Source organism: Kogia breviceps, chromosome X, assembly GCF_026419965.1.
Source record: "Kogia breviceps isolate mKogBre1 chromosome X, mKogBre1 haplotype 1, whole genome shotgun sequence".
NCBI classification, from domain to species: Eukaryota; Metazoa; Chordata; class Mammalia; order Artiodactyla; family Physeteridae; genus Kogia; species Kogia breviceps.
The window spans coordinates 68443066-68470616 of record NC_081330.1 but is presented as its reverse complement, the minus strand read 5'-3'; the positions used below and the strand labels follow the sequence as shown (position 1 = coordinate 68470616).

Genomic DNA, 27551 nt, shown 5'->3' with positions numbered 1-27551 from the left:
TGGGGAAATGAAGGCAGTGAGATCTTGCAGCTGACATAGACATTTTATGAAGGTAATAACCCTATTAGAAATAGGAGTGGGATTCTTAGAAAGATTTAAACCATTTAGCTTATTGGCAAAAGCCATTCTGAAATAGGCTCTTGCAATGGCATCATTTAGTTGCCCTACTGCTCTCAATTTCTATATCTGTTTGTTTGTCTGCATCAGTCTTGACTCTTTTAGTTTTTAAGCAACTCTTTAATTGCTTCCCACAATGGCAAATATGGCAAAATACACATAAAGCAAACTTCATAAACATAATTTAATGAGGAGGATTCCAATTTATATCCCATTACATTATTGTTTTGGTTCTAGATTTTCAAGAAAAATTAGATTCAGAATCATTGAGAGCAGAAGCAAGAAGAACTACAATCCTGCAACCTGTAGAACAAAAACCACATTCACAGAAAGAGACAAGATGAAAAGACAGAGGGCTATGTACCAAATGAAGGAACAAGATAAAACCCCAGAAAAACAACTAAATGAAGTGGAGATAGGCAACCTTCCAGAAAAATGATTCAGAATAATGATAGTGAAGATGATCCAGGACCTTGGAAAAAGAATGGAGGCAAAGATCAAGAAGATGTAAGAAATGTTTAACAAAGACCTATAAGAAATAACAAACAAACAGAGATGAACAATACAATAACTGAAATGAAAACTACACTGGAAGAAATCAATAGCACAATAATTGAGGCAGAAGAACGGATAAGTGACCTGGAATACAGAATGGTGGAATTCACTGCTGCAGAAGAGAATAAAGAAAAAAAATTGCAAAGAAATGAAGACAACCTAAGAGGACTCTGGGACAACATTAAATGCAACAATATTTGCATTATATGGGTCCCAGAAGGAGAAGAGAGAGAGAAAGGAAACGAGAAAATATTTGAAGAGATTATAGTGGAAAACTTCCCTAACATGAGAAAGGAAATAGCCACCCAAGTCCAGGAAGCACAGTGAGTCCCATACAGGATAAACCCAAGGAGAAACATGCCGAGACACATAGTAATCAAAATGGCAAAAATTAAAGACAAAGAAAAATTATTGAAAGTAGCAAGGGAAAAATGACAAATAACATACAAGGGAACTCCCATAAGGTTAACAGCTGATTGCTCAGCAGAAACTCTACAAGACAGAAGGGAGTGGCATGATATGTTTAAAGTGATGAAAGGGAAGAACCTACAACCAAGATTATTCTACCCAGCAAGAATCTCATTCAGATTCAATGGAGAAATCAAAAGCTTTACAGACAAGCATGAGCTAAGAGAATTCAGCACCACCAAACCAGCTCTACAACAAATGCTAAAGGTACTTCTCTAAGTGGGAAACACAAGAGAAGAAAAGGACCTACACAAACAAACCAAAAACAATGAAGAAAATGGTCATAGGAACACACATATCGATAATTACCTTAAATGTGAATGGATTAAATGCTTCAACCAAAAGACACAGGCTTGATGAATGGATACAAAAACAAGACCCACATATATGCTGTCTACAAGAGACCCACTTCAGACCTAGGGGCACATAAAGACTGAATGTGAGGAGATAGAAAAAGAAAAAAAAAGATATTCCATGCAAATGGAAATCAAAAGAAAGCTGGAGTAGCTATACTCATATCAGATAAAACAGACTTTAAAATTAAAAAAATGTTACAAGAGACAAGGAATGACACTACATAATGATCAAGGGATCAAACCAAGAAAAGATATAACAATTATAAATATATATGCACACAACATAGGAGCACCTCAATGCATAAGGCAACTGCTAACAGCTATAAAAGAGGAAATCAACAGTAACACAATAACAGTGGGGGACTTTAACACCTCACTTACACCAATGGACAGATCATCCAAAATAAAAACAAATAAGGAAACAGAAGCTTTAAATGACACAATAGACCAGATAGATTTAATTGATATTTATAGGACATTCCATCCAAAAACAGCAGATTACACTTTCTTCTCAAGTGCGCACAGAACATTCTCCAGATAGATCACATCTTGGGTCACAAATCAAGCCTCAGTAAATTTAAGAAAATTGAAATCATATCAAGCATCTTTTCTGAGCACAATGCTATGAGATTAGAAATGAATTAAAGGGAAAAAACGTAAAAAACACAAACACATGGAGGCTAAACAATACGTTACTAAATAACCAAGAGATCACTGAAGAAATCAAAGAGGAAATCAAAAAATACCTAGAGATAAACGACAATGAAAACACGATGATCCAAAACCTTTGGGATGCACCAAAAGCAGTTCTAAGAGGGAAGTTTATAGCTATACAAGCCTACCTCAAGAAACAAGAAAAATTTCAAGTAAATAATCTAACCTTACACCTAAAGGAACTTGAGAAAGAATACACAAAACCCAAAGTTAGCAGAAGGAAAGAAATCATAAAAATCAGAGCAGAAATAAATGAAATAGAAACAAAGAAAACAATAGCAAAGATCAATAAAACTAAAGGCTGGTTGTTTGAGAAGATAAACAAAATTGATAAACCATTAGCCAGACTCATCAAGAAAAAGGAGAGGACTCAAGTCAATAAAATTAGAAATGAAAAAGGAGAGGTTACAACAGACACCACAGAAATACAAAGCATCCTAAGAGACTACTACAAGCAACTCTATGCCAATAAAATGGACAACCTGGAAGAAATGGACAAATTCTCTGAAAGGTATAACCTTCCAAGACTGAACCAGGAAGAAACAGAAAATATGAACAGACAAATCACAAGTAATGAAATTGAGACTGTGATTAAAAATCTTCCAACAAACAAAAGTCCAGGACCAGATGGCTTCACAGGTGAATTCTATGAAACATTTAGAGAAGAGCTAACACCCATCCTTCTCAAACTGTTCCAAAAAAATTGCAGAGGAAGGAACTCTCCCAAATTCATTCTATGATGCCACCATCACCCTGATACCAAAACCAGAGAAAGATACTACAAAAAAAGAAAATTACAGACCAATATCACTGATGAACATAGATACAAAAAACCTCAACAAAATACTAGCAAACAGAATCCAACAACAAATTAAAAGGATCATACACCACGATCAAGTGGGATTTATCCCAGGGATGGAAGGATTCTTCAATATACGCAAATCAATCACTGTGATACACCATATTAACAAATTGAAGAATAAAAACCATATGATCATCTCAATAGATGCAGAAAAAGCTTTTGACAAAATTGAACACTCATTTATGAAAAAAACTCTCCAGAAAGTGGGCATAGAGGGAACCTACCTCAACATAATATACGACAAACCCACAGAAAAATCATTCTCAATGTTGAAAAACTGAAAGCATTTCCTCTAAGATCAGGAACAAGACAAGGATGTCCACTCTCACCACTCTTATTCAACATAGTTTTGGAAGTCCTAGCCACGGCAATCAGAGAAGAAAAAGAAATAAAAGGAATACAAATTGGAAAAGAAGAAGTAAAACTGTCACTGTTTGCTGATGACATGATACTTTACGTAGAGAATCCTAAAAATGCCACCAGAAAACTACTAGAGCTAATCAACAAATTTGGTAAAGTTGCAGGATACAAAATTAATGCACAGAGATCTCCTGCATTCCTATACACTAACAATGAAAAATCTGAAGGACAAATTATGGAAACACTCACATTTACCATTGCAACAAAAAGAATAAAATACCTAGGAATAAACTTACCTAGGGAGACAAAAGACCTGTATGTAGAAAACTATAACACACTGATGAAAGAAATTAAAGATGATACCAACAGATGGAGAGACATACCATGTTCTTGGATTGGAAAAATGAATATTGTGAAAATGACTCTACTACCCAAAGCAATCTACAGATTCAATGCAATCCCTACCAAATTACCAATGGCATTTTTTATGGAACTAGAACAAATCATGTTAAAATTTGTATGGAGACACAAAAGACCCTGAATAGCCAAAGCAGTCTTGAGGGAAAAAAACGGAGCTGGAGGAATCAGACTCCCTGACTTCAAACTATACTACAAAGCTACAGTAATCAAGACAATATGGTACTGGCATGAAAACAGAAACATAGATCAATGGAACAAGATAGAAAGCCCAGAGACAAACCCATGTGCCTTTGGTCAACGAATCTATGACAAAGGAGGCAAAGGTATAAAATGGACAAAAGACAATCTCTTCAATAAGTGGTGCTGGGAAAACTGGACAGGTACATGTAAAAGAATGAAATTAGAACACTGCCTAACATCATACAGAAAAATAAACTCAAAGTGGATTCAAGACCTAAATGTAAGACCGGACACTATAAAACCCTTAGAGGAAAACATAAGAAGAACACTCTTTGACATAAATCACAGCAAGATCTTTTTTGATCCACCTCCTAGAGAAATGGAAATAAAAACAAAAATAAACAAATGGGACCTAATGAAACTTAAAGCTTTTGCATACCAAAGGAAACCATAAACAAGATGAAAAGACAACCCTCAGAATGGGAGAAAATATTTGCAAATGAATCAACAGAAAAAGGATTAATCTCCAAAATATATAAACAGCTCATGCAGCTCAATATTAAATAAACAAACAACCCAATCCAAAAATTGGCAGAAGACCTAAATAGACATTTCTCCAAAGAAGACATAAAGATGGCCAAGATGCACATGAAAAGCTGCTCAACATCACTAATTATTAGAGAAATGCAAATCAAAAGTACAATGAGGTATCATCTCAAACCAGTTAGAATGGGCATCATCAGAAAATTTACAAACAACACATGCTGGAGAGGGTATGGAGAAAAGGGCACCCTCTTGCACTGTTGGTGGAAAAGTAAATTGATACAGCCACTATGGAGAACAGTATGAAGGTTCCTTAAAAAACTAAAAATAGAATTACCATATGATCCAGCAATCCCACTACTGGGCATATACCCAGAGAAAACCATAATTCAAAAAGACACATGCATCCCAGTGTTCATTGCAGCACTATTTACAATAGTCAGGTCATTGAAGCAAGCTAAATACCCATTGACGGACGAATGGATAAAGAAGATGTGGTACATATATACAACGGAATATTTCTCAGCCATAAAAAGGAACAAAATTGAGTCATTTGTTGAGACGTGGATGGATCTAGAGCCTGTCATATAGAGTGAAGTAAGTCAGAAAGAGAAAAACAAATATCGTATATTAACACATGTATGTGGAACCTAGAACAATGGTACAGATGAACTGGTTTGCAGGGCAGAAGTTGAGACACAGATGTAGAGAACAAATGTTTGGACACCAAGGGGGGAAAACTGTGGTGGGGTGGGGATGGTAGTGTGCTGAATTGGGTGATTGGGATTGACATGTATACATTGATGTGTATAAAAATGATGACTAATAAGAACCTGCAGTATAAAAAACAAACGAACAAAAAACAACTAATACTAAACTTTCTTTGGGTTATTTGTATGGAAATATGTTAATATAGATGTTTCAGACATTACATGAAATTCCTAAAAATCTTATATGTTTTGGTAAAATAAGTCATAATTCTTGTTATTACTTTAAAATGTATATCTCAGAAATAACTAACTATCCTTGTCAACTGCATTATTATGAACTTTCATCAAAACTTTAACCATGGTCATTTTTAAGTCTTTTGTCATTTACAGAGAGTTCTGGGTGTACTCTGATGGTTTTGCAAAAATGTTCCTATAAATGGGTTTCATCTTCAAGGAATTCATGGAAAAGACTGACAAGTACAGGTTTCTGGTAACTGGCTATACTGCTGAACTGAATAAATAAGCATTTTGAGAACTCCAATGGAAAACTGATGAATTCATAAAAGTGCTAACAAAAGATCAAGATAAAAAAAATTAATTACATGGGACTAAGTGTACTGATGAGGATGGTTATAATTTTTCTGACTTTCTGTTTGAATAAAAAAAAAAGAATCATTGAATTCACCAGAGATAAGGTGCTGTGAATTGGTGATAGATAATAATAATGGCTGAATGACCTGTTATTTGGCTTGTATGGCAGAAACATTATTAAAAGCTGGGAGAGGGCTTCCCTTGTGGCGCAGTGGTTGAGAATCCACCTGCCGATGCAGGGGACATGGGTTCGTGCCCCCATCTGGGAAGATCCCACATGCCACAGAGCGGCTGGGCCCATGAGCCATGGCCGCTGAGCCTGCGCGTCCGGAGCCTGTGCTCCGCAACGGGAGAGGCCACAACAGTGAGAGGCCCGCGTACCACAAAAAAAAAAAAAAAAAAAATGCTGGGAGAAAGAGCCAAAGTGAGGCATTTCTAAGAGTACAGATCCTGGGGGCAATTATCCTCCCCCAGAATTGATAGTTCTCTACAGAGGATGTAACTATACTGATTATAAGTGAGTGGGCTTTGATTTTTGCTCTTGTTCTTTATTCCAAAGAAGACTCATTTTAGACCTCCCTTTGGTGTAGTGATATTGTGTGTTTGTATGTGTGTGAGTGGGGTGCAAATAATTGCAGGTATTAGTTATTAATCAACATTACCCACTGACACAGTTTTGCCTTGTGATTTATAGCCAGGGCACAGGATAAACCACATCTGTTAAATAAATGAGCCTATAAAACACTAACTGGTACAGAGGAACTACTAGGGCAATTAATGAAGAGGAGAAAATCTTTCTTAATTACCACCTTACTCCAGGAAAGTTTCCTCAAATAAGTGAACAAATGGCTATATCCCTGTCTGAAGAATGGATCTAAAGGGGAATGCAAGAAGCCTATAAATAAGCTTTGCTCCAGAGCTGGTTTAGTTGATGGTAGTTTTAATCTGATTCATGAAGTCACTCAGAGGACACAAGCTCATCTCTCCTTCATTGCTTTCTCTTCATTCTTGTTGCAATTATAAGAATTATCTAGAATCTCTAAATCAATCTTTGTTTGTTCTTGCTTTTTGTTCTTGTTTAAATTGAAAACTTTAACTTTTACCTCCATGAGAGTAATATAAGCATTTAATCCCAAAATATGAAAAGTGGAGACAAAAAATAATAATTTCTAAGACTGTTGCCCATAACACTTAGAGCATTTTGGGGGTATATTTCCCCTCTGTTGTTTTTCTTCTCCATATATTTGTTTTTTCATTTATAAATTATTTTATTTTTAATTGTTGTATAGTTGATGTACAATATTATATGTTATACGTGTACAATATAGTGATATACAATTTTTTTTTTTTTTTTTTTTTTTTTGCGGTACATGGGCCTCTCACTGATGTGGCCTCTCCCATTGCGGAGCATAGGCTCCAGATGCACAGGCTCAGTGGCCATGGCTCACAGGCCCAGCCACTCCACGGCATGTGGGATCCTCCCAGACTGGGGCACAAACCCATGTTCCCTGCATCGGCAGGCGGACTCTCAACCACTGCACCACCAGGGAAGCCCAGTGACATACAATTTTTTTTTGTCAATCCCCAACTGCCTAACTATCTCCTCCCTCAACTTTGCTCCTGGTTACCATAAATTTGTTCTCTGAGTCTGTGAGTCTGTTTCTGTTTTGTAAATAAGTTCATCTGTATCATTTTTTTAGATTCCACATAATTGATATCATATGATCTTTCTCTTTCTCTGTCTGACTTACTTCACCTAGTATGACAATCTCTAAGTCCATCTGTGTGGCCACAAATGGCTTTATTTCATTCTTTTTAACAGCTGAGTAAAATTCCATTGTGTATATATACCACAACTTCTTTATCCATTCATCTGTCTATAGACATTTAGGTTGCTTCCATGTCTTGGTTATTGTTAACAGTGCTGCAGTGAATATTGGTGTGCATGTATCCTTTCAGACTATGCTTTTCTCTGGATATATGCCCAGAAGTGGGATTGCAGGATCATATGGCAGCTCTATTCTTAGTTTCTTAAGGAAACTCCATTACCCTGACACTAAAACCAGATAAAGATACCACAAAAAAGAAAATTACAGGCCAATATTACTGATGAACATATATGCAAATATCCTCAACAAAACACTAGCAATTCAAATCCAACGATACATTAAAAGGATCATACAGCATAATCAAGTGGGATTTATCCCAGGAATGCAAGGATTCTTCAATATCCACAAATCGATCAGTGTGATACACCACATCAACAAATTGAAGACTAAAAACCATATGATCATCTCAATAGGTGCAGAAAAAGCTTTTGACAAAATTCAACACCCATTTATGATAAAATCTCTCCAGAAAGTGGGCATAGAGGGAACATACCTCAACATAATAAAGGCCATATTCGACAAACCTACAGCTAACATCCTACTCAATGGTGAAAAGCTGAAAGCATTTCCTCCAAGATCAGGAACAAGACAAGGATGTCCACTCTCACCACTTTTATTCAACATACTTTTGGAAGTCCTAGCTAGAGTAATCAGAGAAGCAAAAAAATAAAAGGAATCCAAATTGGAAAAGAAGAAGTTAAACTATCACTGTTTGCAGATGACATGATATTATAAATAAAAAATACTAAAGATATCACCAGAAAACTACTAGAACTAATCAGTGAATTCAGTAGAATTGCAGGACACAAAATTAATACACAGAAATCTGTCGCTTTTCTATACACTAACAATGAAACATCAGAAAGAGAAATTCAAGAAACAATCCCATTTACTATCACACCAAAAAGAATAAAATACCTAGGAATAAACCTAAGGAGGCAAAAGACCTGTACTCTGAAAACTATAAGACGCTGCTGAACAAAATCCAAGAATGACACAAACAGATGAAAAGATATACTGTATTCTTGGATTGAAAGAATCAATATTGTCAAAATGACTATACTACCCAAGGCAATCTACAGATTCAATGCAATCCCCATAAAATTACCAATGGCATTTTTCACAGAACTAGAACAAAAAAAATCTTAAAATTTGTATGGAGACACAAAAGACCCCGAATAGTCAAAGCAATCTTGAGAAAGAAAAACGGAGCTGGAGGAATCAGGCTTTTGGACTTCAGACTATACTACAAAGCTATGGCCATCAAAACAGTATGGTATCAGCACAAAAATAGAAATATAGATCAATGGAACAGGATAGAAAGTCCATATATTTGTATATATCAAAAAACTTAAGAATCTCCCTGTCCAGTGTTCCAGTAATTCCATTTCTGGGAATTATTCTAAAGCTAGAAAAAAATAAAGCTAGAGATAAACTAGGCACAAAAATGTTCATTGTGGCATTATTTCCAGGCAATAATTAGGAAACAAACTAAACATCCAACACTATGGGACTATATATTTCCCCACTGGCTGGAATATGATGTAGTTAAAAGTAATGGTTATAAAGACTATGTCACAGGGCTTCCCTAGTGACGTAGTGGTTGAGAATCTGCCTGCCAATGCAGGGGACATGGGTTCAATCCCTGGTCTGGGAGGATCCCACATGCCACAGAGCAGCTAGGCCTGTGTGCCACAACTACTGATCCTGAGCTCTAGAGCCCACGAGCCACAACTACTGAGCTCATATGCACAACTACTGAAGCCCACGTGACTGGAGCCCATGCTCTGCAACAAGAGAAGCCACCACAATGAAGAGTAGTCCCTGCTTGTCACAACTAGAGAAAGCCTGTGTACAGCAATGAAGATCCAATGCAGCCAAAAATAAATAAATTTAAAAAATAAAGACTATGTCACAACAAGGGGAAATGTTTACTATATTTTAAGTGAAAAATGTAAAATTCAAAGTGGTATGTATACTGTGATTAAAAATATGTACAAATATATACAGAAGAAAAACAACAGAGTTGTTTTAAAACCAAATTCATTTACAAATGACTGGTACCAGTTTACACTGTTACAAACAAAGCATGAGAATGCTTATTTTATCATGCCCTCACCACCTGATTTATCTTTACTAACCTAGTAATGAAAAACTCGGGAAACACAGTTTTACATTGGACTGATATCTAGTGCATAATACAGTCAAAATTGAATTTGCTACTTCAAGGCATGGTCCAGCATCAACTTCTTTCAGTGGTAATAATTACCTACCTGGACCCAATAGGTATTAACCAGAACTTCTTTTTATCTCCAAACACCTGCTGGATATTTTTGATGAAGCCAAGGTTGAACCCATTTTTCTCTGGGCCACTTGTAAACACTGGAGTACAGAAGGCCTCTGTGGCAGGGTAGGGAAGTTGAAGAAAAGAAGAGAGCAATAATCAGGACTATTACAATTTTACAGTTCTCCATGAATGTGACTTGCTTCTACAATATTTTTTTGCTGTGGTAGCATAGGTCTCTCATTCTTAGTTATTGCTAAATTACTTGGTAAAAACCAGCTTAATCACGTTAATACAAAGTAAGTTTGTTATTAAATATAAAGAATTGGTATACACTTTTTAAAAAAATGCAGAAGAAACACATGATGGTAGAAATAATTGAACAGTCATAGGGGTAGTATGTATTTTGTACTGCATGTAAGGAGTGAAAGAACAAATCTAACAGCCCTGTATTTGAATCTAAATGGCAGTAACAGCCAAATGGTCTCTATATTTAGAGCTGGGATGAAAGTAATGACACAAAGAGATGGTAATGACATTGATTTGGTTTTGAAACATTTCAGAGATGAACATGTTCACACTGAAGCCTGCAACGTAAGGAATTGAGATTTACTCCAGAAAAAATGTCAATGGGTGAGCTATAATCACCTCAATGACTATGAGAAATTGGACCATGTCAGTGCACATTATTTTTAGATACACATTTATCCCATTAAGCAAACACTTTCACTGTTGGACTCTGGCTATATCTGGCCATTTCTTTTTTGTTCTTTGTTTTCAGATTGTGTTATCATGAAGATTTTAGTACTTTTCTACTGTTGTAGCTGATCTCTAAGCCAAATATGCTAATCTACTACCCTAGCAACTAAGTGCTACATATATATTTGGTTTAGAAAATAAGTGCAAATACTTTCTTAGTTGTTATCATTATTAGCAAATGAATCCCAAAAGCATAGTGGCTTTTGCACTATACTTTCCCCAAATTTATCTTAGCTAAACATTCAGTATTCCGACACTTTCTCCTTAACCCTCATGCATTGATTTGTGTACAGTATAAATATTTGTTTCACCATGAAAACGATTATTGCACTGGATCCATCAGAAATGCAATTCTCCAAATAAAAGCCCAGAGTATAGAGTAATGGAAAAATTTTCATTTCTTGTGCTCACTTTCTAGAGACTCACTTGTTCAATGTGTTTATCTCATTCCCACAGTCTCTACACAGCTCCTGATAACTATAGATATTCAATGATTTGTTGGTTTGGATTTTTTCTCAGGACTCTGTTTTTAGAAGTGTTCAATAAATTAGATTTTTCTATCTTTATTGACCTTGACTTCCTCCTTCTGATGTTCCCTTCTGTACTGATTGTTTCCTTCACTTTCTCATGTGAACACCCTTTCAAAATTTTCAAGCTGTAAATCTGGGGAGCTATTACCCAGAATGAACTATAAAAAGCAATGGTCGGGCTTCCCTGGTGGCGCTGTGGTTGAGAATCCGCCTGCCGATGCAGGGGACGCGGGTTCGTGCCCTGGTCCGGGAGGAACCCACGTGCCATGGAGCGGCTGGGCCTGTGAGCCATGGCTGCTGAGCCTGCGCGTCCGGAGCCTGTGCTCCGCAACGGGAGAGAGGCCACAACAGTGAGAGGCCCGTGTACCACACACACACACAAAAAGCAATGGTCATTTTTGGTTTTGTGTGAGGTTTTATTCACTAATGTTCTCTTTAGTCTGTAAGCTTCATTCACTATGGCTTTCCAGTTTGGTAAAATGTGTTTACATCTGTTTCTATTTGGAGGCAAAGAGATGTCACTGCAGGTGAAATGTTTCATTGGAAGTTTTTCTCTTCCTTGGGAACAATCCATAGGTCACAGGGATATACATTTATATGATTTTTCCTAGTCTTAATATCCAGTCTTACCTAAGGTGGTTTTGTTTCTGCTGACAAGCCAACAATGGTAACCAAAGAGAATCACAAGGCTGACAAAAAACATGCAGGCCACAAAGAGGAGAAAAAGGACATGGAACTTAGAGCGAACACTGGGCAATTCCCCCTAGAAAAGAAATAATAAACAAACAGAAACAAAGGATTAAAGTCACAAGGTTTGGCTAGTTTTTCTATATAGGTTAGTACTTTCTTCCATATGTATAAAATGTCTAGCTGTAATTTAAAAAGTAGATTTTGTAATATTTTTACAAAACAGTTCTTTCTGTGTATGACCATACCTTATTATGGATATGCTATCAGCCTACACAGCCTAAAATGGATCTTTGCTTAAGTGCAGTTCAGTGTAAAATAGAGTATATAATATACCAATTAGAAAAGGGTAAGGTTAAAAGAGTATACTGAAGCCATAACTGGTATGCAACCTCTTAAAGCTTGTATTCCATTTAGTTTGTAAATTTTGAGTCATTGGCTAGAGGTGATCTTGAGGTCATATGGTTCATACTCTTGTTTCAAGGTGGGTTATTCTAGAATACTTTATATGTCATGTTTCTTTGGATATATGTGTGCTAAAAATGTCACAGTGATATATGTAGGAAGTTAAAACACATAGGTAGACTTTTAAAATGTTCTACCTCTAAGTCGACTTGATTTTAAAGCTACTGCAAATTTTGTGTGGTTGTTTTTTATAGTTGAAGTAGAATGTGCTGGTATATTACATCCTGTGAAACAGCTGTTTAGACAGTAAAATCATGCAAGATTTGACAGGCAATTGTAAAAGTAGGTAGCTAAAGATTTTTATAGTTAGCTGGGACATCTCATTTTCCATATGGCAACAGTTTTCTTTTTAAAGCAGCCCCAGACTAGAATGAATTTTCTAAAGTTCTATAGCATGCACAGCATGTAACATTTTGTCTTCTGAAGAGAACTTTAGAAAACATTTTCAATTTTGGAGTAAGCATTTGGGAGAAAGACTTTTCTTTATTTCCCCCTTTCCTGTGCTGATCATTGTTTTGGTGTGATGAATTGCTTTGAAATATTTCCAAATGCTCTTGAGTAGTAATGGTGATTCTTGGTTGAAGTGGACCTTGACACTAGGATCTAGTTCTACTACAGTTTGGAAGGAGAAAGTTAAGGCTTGGAAACACTTAGCAAATTCAGACGGTACAGATTTTTTTCTTCTCTTAGAGGAGATATATATTTATTTTGATGTAAGGAAATATTAGGAATCTTCCAGACAGTAAGTGTTTGAAGGATGAAGATAAGGTGAAGTAAACCAGTCAGATGCTTTCAGCTGAGGGGTGGTCTGGGTGAAATTTGTCTGGGGGCAGAGCACCCCAGGAAATAGCTATACCAAGGACTTTGACCTTCAGGAACTTTTATGTGAAACTCCTTTTTGAAATGATTCCTCTACAAAATCTTGGGCTAAGCACCCAAACTGAATTTGATTGGTTTTTGTTTGTTTTGTTTTGAATTTATAGGAAAGATTTTGTAGTGGTTTTTGCCTGGCTGTGTTTTTGTTTTCATAATCTCTACTTTTTAAATAAGTTTTCAAAAGCTTTTAAAGCTCACATTTATTTTACTTCTTATCTTTCATGTTTAAATGGACAACAGGAAATAGATGGGCAGGAGAGACTGATATAAAGTCAGTTCACACTCTGAGGGGCTGAGCTGCAAGTCTTTCCCTTCCCTAATTGCTCTTATAGAACTGTCTTCTGTCTGTCAAAACATATCTATTGTGTTGTCCCTTGATAAAGTCCTTAATATTTAATTTTCTTTTTTGTTAGAAGAGGGTGATGGGCCCTATGTTCAAAATTACCTACTCAGGAGATAACCAAGCTAAATTACTCAAAGCAATAACCACCAGAAACAGTTCAGGGGAATATTGGTAGATTAATCCTATTATCTTAGTTCTAAAAGAATTCATAGCCTCTATGAGGAGATTTATGGCCCAGTGTGGGAGGTGTATATTACTACTTTTTTCATAAGTCAAATATCAATTTCCTATCAAAGTGCTACTCTTTAAGTTAATATTGAGAGGAGAACCACAATCTGATGGTCTTCTGAACTCTTATTTCAAAGGAGCTACAGCTTCTCTATAGTAGGACCATAATGGGCAGTAGGACATGGTACAGTGTTTAAGATTACTGGGCTTAAGAGTCAGACAAGTTCAAGTTCTCACTTTGCAACTTAGAAGCTGGGTGATCCTGAGCAAGTCACTTAACTACTATGACCCTCAGTTTTATCATCTTTAAATTAGACTAATAATTCCTGCTCTACCTAGTTCACAAAGTTGTGGTGAGGATAAGATGATGTAATAGATATAAAAGTGCTTTGAAAATGGTAAAGTACCATACAAATGGAGGTTGCTATTCTTAGGAGCACAGCTAGTCTCCTTGATACATGGCTTTTAAAATACATGGCAGTGTTTACTTTTCATTTTAGGGGGGATTCAATTTGAATTGAGAAAGCCATCTTTAAACCACACCAAAGTGCTCTCTGGCTGGAGAGACTGCAAAGAAGCATTTCTCTGAACTGTCAATGCCCTTTTCATTATGAGGGCAAGCCAGGACAGGTTTCCTCACCTGGCATCTGTCAGGCATGAGCTAGTTTATTGTGGAGAAAAAAATGAAGGAATAGGAAAAGGGCAAGGCTATTTTCACCCCTAGCTTGTGAATACTGGCACATTTCTGGAGATTAATTCATATCTAGATATTATCTTTCAAGGGTAAAAGAAGCATACAGCACCTGGCTGGCATTGTGGTATTTGATTATTGGCTGACTAGGAGGGCCAAAGGCAAAATGTATGAAATACAACATTGTTTACTCTGTTATCAAAGGGTAGCTTTTAAACAGTAGCCTACTGTGTTAAGGACCAAGTAAAGTGTAGTGAAGACCAAGGCTGACACTTTCCCTGCTGAATTGGTTGCAGGAGATTTTTTTTTATGGTAGTGGCTCAGTGTGTGAATAGAATGCCAAAAAGGTCATGGAAACCTGGGCAATAGATAAGAGATCCTGCGATGTGGAAAGGGGCCAAAGAAGAGACACAAGGATGATGATGCATTTTGTATTTAGGGAAAATTTATGATAAAACTTCATTTCTGCTTATACTTTTATATCCCTGAGTTGAAGATTTTGATATGCATTATATAATTCCTGATTCTTAAAGTTATTAAATATTGGAATTGATTAAGCAAGTCGAAGGGAGAATGCAAAGCCCATACGTCTATAATATTCTACACTATATTTTCTACACTAGTAGGGATCAAAGCACTAATTAATAATTTAAATATTCTCAGCTATTTAGGCTCTCACTGCCTTGCCTTTCTCCTTTTGTTCTCCAGTTTATTACAATCTATATTCTACTCACAGGACTTATGTGCTTTACCTCTCCCCCTGAGGTGAGATATTCCTGTTATACAGGCTCTTGTGCAATTCCTAAAGTAATAACTAGTAGCTCTGCCCACATCTGCTTTTTGCTATTCAGGTTCAGTTTGGAAAGCCCTCATCATGTAAGGTTATAATGTCTTAGTAACTGTATTGTAGTTGTATGTGGGGAAGACATATCTTCTGGAGTCCATTGGCATTAAATTAAAAAAGAAATCACTATACTACTGCAGACCCCATATACATATGTAAACTGAAAATCTGCCTTCATTTTTTGGAAATAGATGGGATATAACTGATATCTTCAAGCAGAAGAAAGGTGAAAGTAGGATTTTTAAAAAGATTTCATAATAATGATTGGAATCATGTTTTGAAAAGTAATATACTTTCAACATCTGTTTCATTTTTTTAAAGGTATTATCCAGGGTAAGGTTAATCTTTTTCTTTTAACCTTGCACTGGATAATATCTTATGATTTCCTCATTTCTTTCTTTTTTTTTTTTTTGATGTGGACCATTTTTAAAGTCTTTATTGAATTTGTTAGAATATTGCTTCTGTTTTATGCTTTGGTTTTTTGGCCACGAGGCATGTGGGATCTTAGCTCCCTGACCAGGGATCGAACCTGCACCCCCTGCATTGGAAGGTGAAGTCTTAACCACTGGACTGCCAGGGAAGTCCCTCAACATGTTTCATTTGATCTTGGCAATGAGCCAGTGAAGCAGGTAGCAGAGCCAGTATTAGAACTCAGTTCTGCTAATACCCTACCCAGAGTTTGTCATACAAAGTTCAAATAAGACTCTCCCTTTTCATTTTGGTCTTTTGTGAAGATGAGTTAATGAATCTTTCTGTCCTTTGAACAGGGATTTAGAAAGTATTTTCTGACAACGAGGGAGTGCTTTGTCAGCCTTTTTCTTAGGAAACTAGGGATTTAGAATTAGTTTCAACATTTTTCAAACCTAAAATTGGTAAGAAGTGGATTTTTAAAACTTGATTAGATAAATACATTGTAAAGAATCAGTAAGTCTCAAGAGATTAGGTTCCTGGAGGCCCAACAAGATTCTCATGTATGATAGAAGCTTTAACTGACATCTAAATAACAGCCTCCTAAATCTCAGAATATTTAATGTGGGAAACTTGTTTTCTGTGCTTTCCCTTCTGATTAATTCAGTATTAGCTACTTCAAAATGTAAAAAAAAAAAAAAGATAATGTGAACAATGTCACAGACTGGAATAGGTGTATATTTATTCTTGGTGGGGGGACCCTTCTGGATTTTTTAACTTACTCTCCAGTATTTGATGAAATAGCTGAAGACCGTTGTAGCAATGTACAGGCAATAGAGAACAGAATAAGCTAAGAACTGAAGGAAGAATTTATAGTTGGAAAATCCAATGCAGTTATTAACCCTAAAAAAGGAAAAAAAGAAAAACTAATTTGAAATCAGGATCCATTGATTGAGAACACACTGATACAGAGTGAACTATGTTACCCCTGCTGCTTCATTATCTGTTGTGTAGAAACTCAACAGAAATTGAAGTCCCTTAATAGGAACAGACTGGAAACACAAGTTCATGTCTCACTTGTTTTTCCTTTTATTTACTGACACAGAGACAGCTGGCCTACCTAATAGTTCTGGACTGGTTCCTGACACATCCAAGCAAACCTGGATCTTGGATGCTGAAAAACTACTACAATCTCTGCAGCTATACTTAGTATAGTATGGCATGTTCTCTTTATAGTAAGATGATTTCATACTGGTTCTCTAGGTCAGACATACAAAATTTGGAGAATTGCTTAAATTAATCCAGTTTTTCAAACATCAAGACAGCTAAAGAAAGAACTGAATTATGTAATGTCAAAGACGACAACTATCTGTACTCTCTTTCGCTATTATAGCTAATGGACAAGAGACCATTAGCTCTGTGACACCAGGAATTCACTATCACACCTTTGGTGGTATATTTATTCTTGCTTTAAAATGTTACGCCTTCCCTGGTCCCCACACAAATACAAACCCCAATGAATTATGGTAGGGGAAACAGGCATTTTACAACTATGCTTAGGAAAGTAGGCATTGAACAACTTTGACCCTATTAGAGGGGAGAAATTAATCAAAAGGACATACCAAGGGCAATGATGATCCATTTTTAATACACACCTACAAAAGGAACAAAATACAGTGTGATAAACTTCAGAATTGAACTCAGCGTATCACCAGTATTTTTACATGGTCCCAGTACACTCATTCTTAGATTTCCACTATAGCTTCTCTAAAACTATTTGTCCTCAGTTGTTCCTAGGATAAGCCAATCACAAAACTTTAGGATCATGCTGGCAGCAAGTTACATGCCTAAAATTCCAACCTTTAAAAGGCATTGGGATCTCTAGGATACTGCCACAGAGAATAGGTCCAAGATACCTCTCCTCATTTTATTTACTTAGTTTAATAAAAGTAAAGAAGAAAACATGACTGCAGCCTGTGCTTGAATCAAGGGTAAGAGAAACATGGATGGAACAAGCACTCAAGAAGAAGGACATGAAGCTTATATTTATTAGCATAAAAATAGGATTTTACAAAGTTGGAGCAATTTGAATAAAAAAATAAAGTAGTATTGACTTATAACCCCAAATGTAAAATGATTGTCCATGCCCACATATTGATATAAGTAAATGATTTAATAAATAAATGAGGGAGAAGAGACAAATCTCCCATGTAAAGGAATTCCAAATAATTTATGTGGATACTCTGACTGCAAGGCAGGGTGAGGGAAGCATCACTTCTCATTCCTTTAGTGTTGGCTGTACACAGAGATTTCCTTCTAAAGAGTACAGTATGGAGTGGGGGTGGAAGAAGAGTAACTCTACAGTGGAGAAATCTGGCAAACACTGCCTCAGTCAGATGATTAAGATTAACATTGCAGTGATAAGTCATGTCTATAGTATGTACCCTTGATATGATATAATGAGAATGGCACTTAATCTCTCTGGTCTTCCTCCCCCAAGAGACATTATCTAAATCTAATCATGATAAAAATATCAGACAAATCCCATCTGAGGGATATTCTGCAAAATACCTGACAATTCTAAAACCCGTCAAGGTTATCAAAAACAAGTAAAGTCTGAGAAACTGTCACAGCTAAGAGGAGCCTAAGAAGACATGACAACTAAATGTAATATGGTATCATGGATAGGACCCTGGAACAGAACAAGGACATCAGGGAAAAACTGAGGAAATCTAAATAGAGTATGGATTTTGGCTAAAAATAAAAAATCAATGCTCATTCATTAATTGTAAGAAATGTACCATATTAATGTAAGATATTACATGGGAAATGGTGTGGGGTATATGAGAACTATCTTTATAATGATTCTATAAATCTAAAACTGTTCTAATATAAAATGTTTATTTTTAAAAATGCAGTTTTATTTCTCTTTCCTATCATTATAATAGTTTGAATCATCATCATCCCTGTGAGGGTATTTGGCATGTGCTCATTATGATTTTAAGGAAATGCTCTTTAGGATCAACATGTTAGGATCAGTCACTTGGTTTTTAAGGCAACCATCAGTGGCCAAGCTCAGCCCAGGGGAATTATGGCTGTCACTTACATGGCACAGACAGAGCAGTGGTGGCAGCGATCTGGCTTGATCAAATGGCACCGGTCACAGAACCTTACGGCTATAGGAAAAATAAGGTGGTTAGCACTGGTTAGGGATCAATATGACACCATATATCTTACTAGCCAATCTGGATGGCTTGTTATACACTGATTACAGGTACTCAAACTCATCTCATTTCAAGTTACCAAGCAAAAGACAGATCACGTAAGAGAATTGTGGTATGTATTTTTTCCCTGTTGGATCAATCTTAAAACCACCTTTTGGGGTATGAGTATAAGGGGAAACGTTTTCATATCTGGATATCTGATCATAAAATTCTGTATTATGAAACAAACTATACTGTCAATTGCTTGAGTTATCTTGGAAAAATCATTTAGCCTCTGTTTATTCCAACTTTCCTATCTGAAAACAGGATTCATAATTTATCTCCTGTCTCCAGAGGTTGGATTGTATGAGGTGGATAAAACTCCTAAAGCATGGTAAAGAAGGTGGTTCTTAGAATAAGAATTTGAAGAATAGAACAGACATTCTAGAACAAATTAGTTCGATTGACCATTCCACAGATATAGAAAATAGAGGCCTGAGCCATGCCAAGTAACTTACACAAAATCACACAGTAAGCAAGTGGCAAGGCTGACTAGTACAGTTTTTCTGACCCTTTAGTTCAGGATTCTTTTCACTTTGTAAGTATGATATAAAAAATCAGTTCTCCTTCCCTCTCTACCTCCTTCCTTCTTTTCTTTAATTCCTTACATGAAAGACATTTTCCTTTCCTTCTAATTTTCTCTGTGTTCATTGATATAGTATGATTGTTTAATGTGATTATTAAGTGTAACAACTAAAATTATGAAAATTTGAGCTAATATAATAATTAAGCCTAAAGTGTACCTTAAGCACACATAACTGATGCAACATAATGAACTATTAATTCAGCAGAGTTTCTGTGTTCATTCTAGCAATGTGGTGGTGGTGGTGACCAAAGTATGGGTATAACTGAGGTAACAAGGAGGGGAGAGGGACATGCATGTTTAGTTCCTTCAACATGATTTTAAAGATACGGTCAAATGCCACTGTCCAGTTTAAGCCACCATCACCTCTAACTTAGATGACTGCAATAGCTGCCTAATTATTTACTTTGCTTTCATTCTTGCCCCCTCACAATAAATTCTCTACAGAATAGCCAGGTGATTTGTTAAAATCTAAATCAGATCATATCACTCTCCACTAAAAACCTTCAATGGAGTTCCAAAACCCTTAGCATGGCAAGTTACTTTTTTTTTTTGGTGGCTCTGCATGGCTTGTGGGATCTTAGTTCTCTGACCAGTGATTGAACCTGGCCCCGGTAGTGAAAGCACTGAGTCCTAACCACTGGACCACCAGGGAATTCCTGCAAGTTACTTTTTCTTATTAAGGTCTCAGATCAAAGGACATTGCCTCAGAGAAGCCTTCTCTATTACTCTATATCATGAGGGCTGCAAACAAATGCTTCAAGGGTCCAGGGAACAGTGAGTAGTGAGTGAAGAACCTGAGAATTCATGCCATGTTTAAAAAGAGTGGCTACTACTCAGCTGTAGCTAATTTTAGCCATGGGGAAATGCAGATTGAATGTTACCAGTGTCTGAGTTTTCAAGAGTAGCCTAAACTGTGGATTTTCATGCAGAAATATTCTAATTGTTAAAAATTAGTAAAAAATGCAAAGTTTTAAAAGACACATTAGAGATCAAACAGAATATTTCTCTGGGCCCAATTCTTCCCATATACTTCTAGTTTGTAGTATCTGCTCTATCACACCATTCTGTTTACTACTGTATGAAATTATTTAGAAAATTTCCTGTCTGTCTCCTTTTCAATATACTTCAGAATGCATGAAGACTTAAAAAAAACCATAACCACCATGACATTAATGCTCTAATAAAGTAAACAATAAATCTTTAATATCATCTAATACTCAGACTATATTAAGACATCCCCAATTGTCATATGGGATCCTAATAAATATTGATTGAATAAATAAATGATAAATAGATGAACATAAGTGTCCAACAGTATACTTCCCAAAGCCTTGAAACACGATCTTCCTTATTAGAAACATTAGAATTACTTGTCAAAAAAGCATTTGTTTTCACATTTTAAAAGGTGGAGAGGGCTTCCCTGGTGGTGCAGTGGTTAAGCATCTGCTTGCAGGGCTTCCATGGTGGTGCAGTGGTTGAGAGTCCGCCTGCCGATGCAGGGGAGACGGGTTCGTGCCCCGGTCTGGGAAGATCCCACATGCCACGGAGTAGCTGGGCCCATAAGCCATGGCTGCTGAGCCTGCATGTCCGGAGCCTGTGCTTCTCAATGGAAGAGGCCACAACAGTGAGAGGCCCATGTACCGCAAAAAAAAAAAAAAAGCCCACGAGCCACAACTACTGAACCCTCCACACCTAGAGCCCATGTTCTGCAACAAGAGAAGCTGCCGCAATGAGAAGCCCATGCATTGCAATGAAGAGTAGCCCCCACTCGCCACAACTAGAGAAAGCCCACACACAGCAACAAAGATCCAACTCAGCCAAAAATAAATAAATAAATGCATACATTTATTTTAAAAACTAAATAAAAGGAGAATTGCTCAGCCAGTACTGTTCTACTCATGTAGATGACAACTAACAATAAAACCCCATAGAGTATTACTGAAGAAAAATGAAGATATATCTGTACAAACACTTGTACAAGAATTTCATAGCAGATTTACTCATAATAGCTGAGCACTGGAAACAACCCATTTGAGCATCAACTGGTGAACTGATAAAGAAAATATGACATTCATACAATGAAATACTACTCAGAAATGACAATGAAAACACTAGGGCCCAAAACCTATGGGGTACAGCAAAAGCAGTTCTAAGATGGAAGTTTATAGAAATACAATGCTACCTCAAGAAACAAGAAAAATCTCAAAGAAACAACCTAACCTTACACCTAAAGCAATTAGAGAAAGAAGAAGAATAAAATCCCAAACTTAGCAGAAGGAAAGAAATCATAAAGATCAGTTCAGAAATAAATGAAAAAGAAATGAAGGAAACAATAGCAAAGATCAATCAAACTAAAAGACGGTTCCTTGAAAAGATAAACAAAATTGATAAACCTTTAGCCAGACTCATAAAGAAAAAAAAGGAAGAGGGCTCAAATCAATAAAATTAGAAATGAAAAAGGAGAAGTTACTCACTGACATTGCAGAAATACAAAGGTTCATGAGAGACTACCACAAGCAAATATATGCCAATAAAATGGACAATCTAGAAGAAACAGACAAATTCTTAGAAAAGTATAACTTTCCAAGACTGAACCAGGAATAAATAGAAAATATAAATAGACTAATCACAAGCACTGAAATTGAAACTGTGATTAAAAATATTCCAACAAACAAGAGACCAGGGCCAGTTGGCTTCACAGCAGAATTCTATCAAACACTTAGAGAAGAACTAACATCTATCCTTCTCAAACTCTTCCAAAATATATCAGAGGGAGGAACACTCCCAAACTCATTTTATGAGGCCCCCATCACCCTGATAGGAAAACCAGATGAAGATGTGACAAAAAAAGAAAACTGCAGGCCAATATCATTGATAAAAATAGACGCAAAAATCCTCAACAAAATTCTAGCAAACAGAATCCAAAAGCACATTAAAAGGACCATACACTATGATCAAGCGGGGTTTATTCCAGGAATGCAAGGATTCTTCAATATACACAAATCAATCAATGTGATACACCATATTAACAAACTGAAGGATAAAAACCATATGATCATCTCAATAGATGCAGAAAAGCTTTTGACAAAACTCAACACCCATTTAAGATAAAAATTCTCCAGAAAGTGGGCAGAGAGAGAGCCTACCTCAACATATTAAAAACAATATATGACAAACCCACAGCCAACATAATTCACAATGGTGAAAAACTGAAAGCATTTCCTCTAAGATCAGGAACAAGACAAGGGTGCCCACTCTCACCACTATTATTCAACATAGTTTTGGAAGTTTTGGCCATGGCAATCAGAGAAGAAAAAGAAATAAAAGGAAAACAAATTGGAAAAGAAGAAGTAAAATTGTCACTGTCTGTGGATGACCTGATACTATACATAGAGAATTCTAAAGATGCCACCAGAAAAATAATAGAGTAAATCAAATTTGGTAAAGCTGCAGGATACAAAATTAATGCACAGAAATCTCTTGCATTCCTACACAATAACAACGAAAAATCAGAAAGAGAAATTAAGGAAACACTCCCATTTACCACTGCAAAAAAAAGAATAAAATACCTAGGAATAAACCTACCTAAGGAAGCAAAAGACCGGCATGCAAAAAACTATGACACTGATGAAAGAAATAAAAGACGATACAAACAGATGGAGAGATACACCATGTTCTTGGATTGGAAGAATCAGTAATGTGGAAATGACTATACTATCCAAAGCAACCTACAGATTCAATGCCATCCCTATCACATTACCAATGGCATTTTTCACAGAACTAGGACAAAAAATTTTACAATTTGTATGGAAACACAAAAGACCTCAAACAGACAAAGCAATCTTGAGAGAGAAAAACGAAGCTGGAAGAGTCAGGCTCCCTGACTTCACACTATACTACAAAGCTACAGTAATCAAGATAGAATGGTACTGGCAAACAAACAGAAATATAGATCAATGGAACAGGATAGAAAGTCCAGAGATAAACCCACGCACATATGGTCACCTAATCTTTGATAAAGGAGGCAAGAATATACAATGTAGAAAAGACAGCCCCTTCAATAAGTGGTGCTGGGGAAACTGTACAGCTACATGTAGAAGAATGAAATTAGAACACTCCCTAACACCATACACAAAAATAAACTCAAAATGGATTCAAGACCTAAATGTAAGGCTGGACACTATAAAATTTTTAGAGGAAAACATAGGCAGAACACTGTATGACAAAATCACAGGAAGATACTTTTTGACCCACCTCCTAGAGAAATGGAAATAAAAACAAAAATAAACAAATGGGACCTAATGAAACTTAAAAGCGTTTGCACAGCAAAGGAAACCATAAAAAAGATGAAAAGACAACCCTCAGAATGGGAGAAAATATTTACAAACAAAGCAACTGACAAAGGATTGATCTCCAAAATATACAAGCAGCTCATGCAGCTCAATATCAAAAAAACAAACAACCCAATCCAAAAATGGGAAGAAGACCTAAACAGACATTTCTCCAAAGAAGACATACTTGCCAACAAACACATGAAAAGATGTTCAGTATCACTAATCATTAGAGAAATGCAAATCAAAACTGCAGTGAGGTATCACCTCACACCAGTCAGAATGGCCATCATCAAAAAATCTATAAACAGGGCTTCCCTGGTGGCGCAGTGGTTGAGAATCCGCCTGCCGATGCAGGGGTCACGGGTTCGTGCCCTGGTCCGGGGAGATCCCACATGCCGCGGAGCAACTAAGCCCGTGAGCCATGGCCGCTAGGCCTGCGCGTCCGGAGCCTGTGCTCCGCAACGGGAGAGGCCACAGCAGTGAGAGGCCCGCATACCGCAAAAAAAAAAAAAAAAAAAAAAAAAAAAAAATCTATAAACAATAAATTCTGGAGAGGGTATAGAGAAATGGGAACCCTCCTGCACTGTTGGTGGGAATGTAAATTGATACAGCCACTATGGAGAACAGTATGGAGGTTTCTTAAAAAACTAAAAATAGAACTACCATATGACCCAGCAATCACATTACTGGGCATATACCCTGAGAAAACCATAATTCAAAAAATACATGTACCACAATGTTCATTGCAGCACTATTTACAATAGCCAGGACATGGAAGCAACCTAAATGTCCATTGACAGATGGATGGATAAAGAAGTTGTGGCACATATATTCAATGGAATATTACTCAGCCATAGAAACGAATGAAACTGAGTTTTTGTAATGAGGTGGATGGACCTAGAGTCCGTCATACAGAGTGAAGTTAGAGAAGAACAAATAACATATGCTAATGCATATATATTGAGTCTAAAAAACCGGTACTGATGAACCTTATGGCAGGACAGGAATAAAGACACAGATATAGAGAATGGACTTGAGGACACAGTGGGGGAAGGGGAAGTTGGGATGAAGTGAGGGAGTAGCATTGATATATATATACACTACCAAATGTAAAATGGATGGCTAGTGGGAAGCTGCTGCATAGCACAGGGAGATCAGCTCAACGTTTTGTGATGACCTAGATTGGTAGGATAGGGAGGGTGGGAGGGAGGCTCAAGAGGGAGGGGATATGGGAATATATGTATACATATAGCTGGTTCACCTTTTTGTACAGCAGAAACTAACACAACATTGTAAAGCAATTATACTCCAATAAAGATGAAAAAAATGATGTAAAAAAAAAGAAATACTACTCAGCAGTAAAAGGATTCAAGAATGTGAATGAGTCTCAGAAACATTATGATGAATAAAAGAAGCCAGATACAACAGTACATACTGTATGATTTCATTTATACAAAATTCTAGAGCAGGTAGAAGTAATATATGGTGGAAAACTATCAGAATAGTGGTTGTCTTTGGTTGTGGTGGTGGGATTGACTGGGAAGGAGCATGAGAGAACTTTGTGGGGTGTGGTAATGTTTTCAGAGGTTTTAGTTACACAGGTGTGTACATTTGTCAAAATACTGAATGGTGCACTTAAGATTTGTGCATGTTTTGTATGTAAATTTCACCCAAAATATTTATGTGAATGTGTATTGATATTGGCTACTTACTTTGAAATGCATCAAAAAATAAAATGGCTTGCCATCATTAAAAATCTACAAATAACAAATGCTGGAGAGGATGTGGATAAAAGGGAACCCTTCTACACTGTTGGTGGGAATATAAATTGGTACAATCACTATAATGAACAGTATGGAGGTTCCTTAAAAAACTACAAATAGAACTACCATATGATCCAGCAATCCCACTCCTGGGTGTATATCCAGAGAAAAGCATACTTTGAAAAGATACATGCACCCTAATGTTCACTGCAGCACTATTTACAATAGCCAGGACATGGAAGCAACCTAAATGTCAATCAACAGATGAATAGATAAAGAAGATGTGGTATATATATATATATATATATATATATATATATATATATATATATATATATATATATACGATGGAATACTACTCAGCAACAAAAAAGAATGAAATAATGCCATTTGCAGCAACATGGATGCACCTAGAGATGATCATACTAAATGAAATAAGACAGACAGAGAAAGACAAATACCATATGATATCACTTATATGTGGAATCTAAAAAAAATGATAGAAATTAACTTTTTGCAAAACAGAAACAGACTCACTGTCATAGAAAATAAATTTATCATTACTGAAGGGGAAAGGAGGTGGGGAGGGATAAATTAGGAGTTTTGGATTAGCAGATACAAACTAGTATATATGAAATAAACAGCAAGGACCTACTGCATACCACAGAGAACTATATTCAATATCCTGTAATAAACCATAATGGAAAAGAATATGAAAAAGTATATATATATATATATATATATATATATACATTTATGTATGTTTAATGGAATCACTTTATTGTACACCAGAAACTAACACTACATTGTATATCAACTATATTTCAGTAAAAAAAAAAATTAAAAATAAGATATCTTGATGGATGATGGATAGAGGGGTGGATTTGTGGACAGATATGTGATAAAGCAATATAGTAAAATGTTAGTGGTGACTCCAGTGGTGGGTATACAGATGTTTATAATATAATTATTCCATCTTGGGTAAATGTTTGACATATTTTATAATAAAATGTTGAGAAAAAACTCCACAGTGTTCTTCAGAAGAAAGGAGGAAAAAGTGGGCTAGATTGAGGATATTTATGACTCAGTCTTTCTGAGATCCTTGTTGATCTGTCTCCCTAAGCGACTTTAGATGAACTGACCTCCACTCCCGGTTCTTGTGTAAACTGGTAGCTTCTTGGCCATATCAAAAAGCATCTGCTTCTGGACCTCAGGTCTCTCTTCATTTTCATAGCGCTCCTTGTCGGTATATGACAGGTGGAACTGGAAGGAGAAGTGAGAGGCAAGACTTTACTTTCCAAAATTCACAGAAAAGATTAAAAACAATAACTATTTGGATGAAAATATTTGTTACCTATCCTTGAAGCTCAGGTACCAATTTGGCTTATAACTTTCTCTGGATAATTATCTCATTTATCTTATTTGGCTTTTATCTAAATATTCATAACTATGTGATAGGTAATATTGTTTTATAACTACAGAAAATAAAACTTCGATTAAGTACCTTGTCTATGGTTACACTCACTCAACTAATAAAAGCAGCAAAACTAAGCCCCAAACCCAGTTCACTTGACCTCAAGACTTATGCCATTTCCACTCCATTATACAATATGATATTGCATGTTGATATGTGATACCTTGCTGCCAGGACCTTGTTGATGATAAACTATGCTTGCTATTAAGTTGTGAGTATTTTTCATAGGTGACACTCTTGGAGAAGCTGGA

The 27551-nt window shown here is 36.3% G+C and overlaps 1 protein-coding gene across 1 annotated transcript in view; it reads right to left on the bottom strand.

Annotated features, from left to right (window-relative positions):
- ZDHHC15 (zinc finger DHHC-type palmitoyltransferase 15) overlaps positions 1 to 27551 on the bottom strand; it is a 156906-nt gene that overhangs the window by 51808 nt on the left and 77547 nt on the right. Inside the window, exons 4-9 of the mRNA XM_059050472.2 lie at positions 26969 to 27089; positions 18987 to 19056; positions 17503 to 17535; positions 16663 to 16783; positions 11969 to 12101; positions 10039 to 10165 (exon numbers count right to left, since the gene is read on the bottom strand). Coding sequence (XP_058906455.1) covers positions 10039 to 10165; positions 11969 to 12101; positions 16663 to 16783; positions 17503 to 17535; positions 18987 to 19056; positions 26969 to 27089 — 605 coding nt within the window. The remainder of the gene's footprint in view (positions 1 to 10038; positions 10166 to 11968; positions 12102 to 16662; positions 16784 to 17502; positions 17536 to 18986; positions 19057 to 26968; positions 27090 to 27551) is intronic.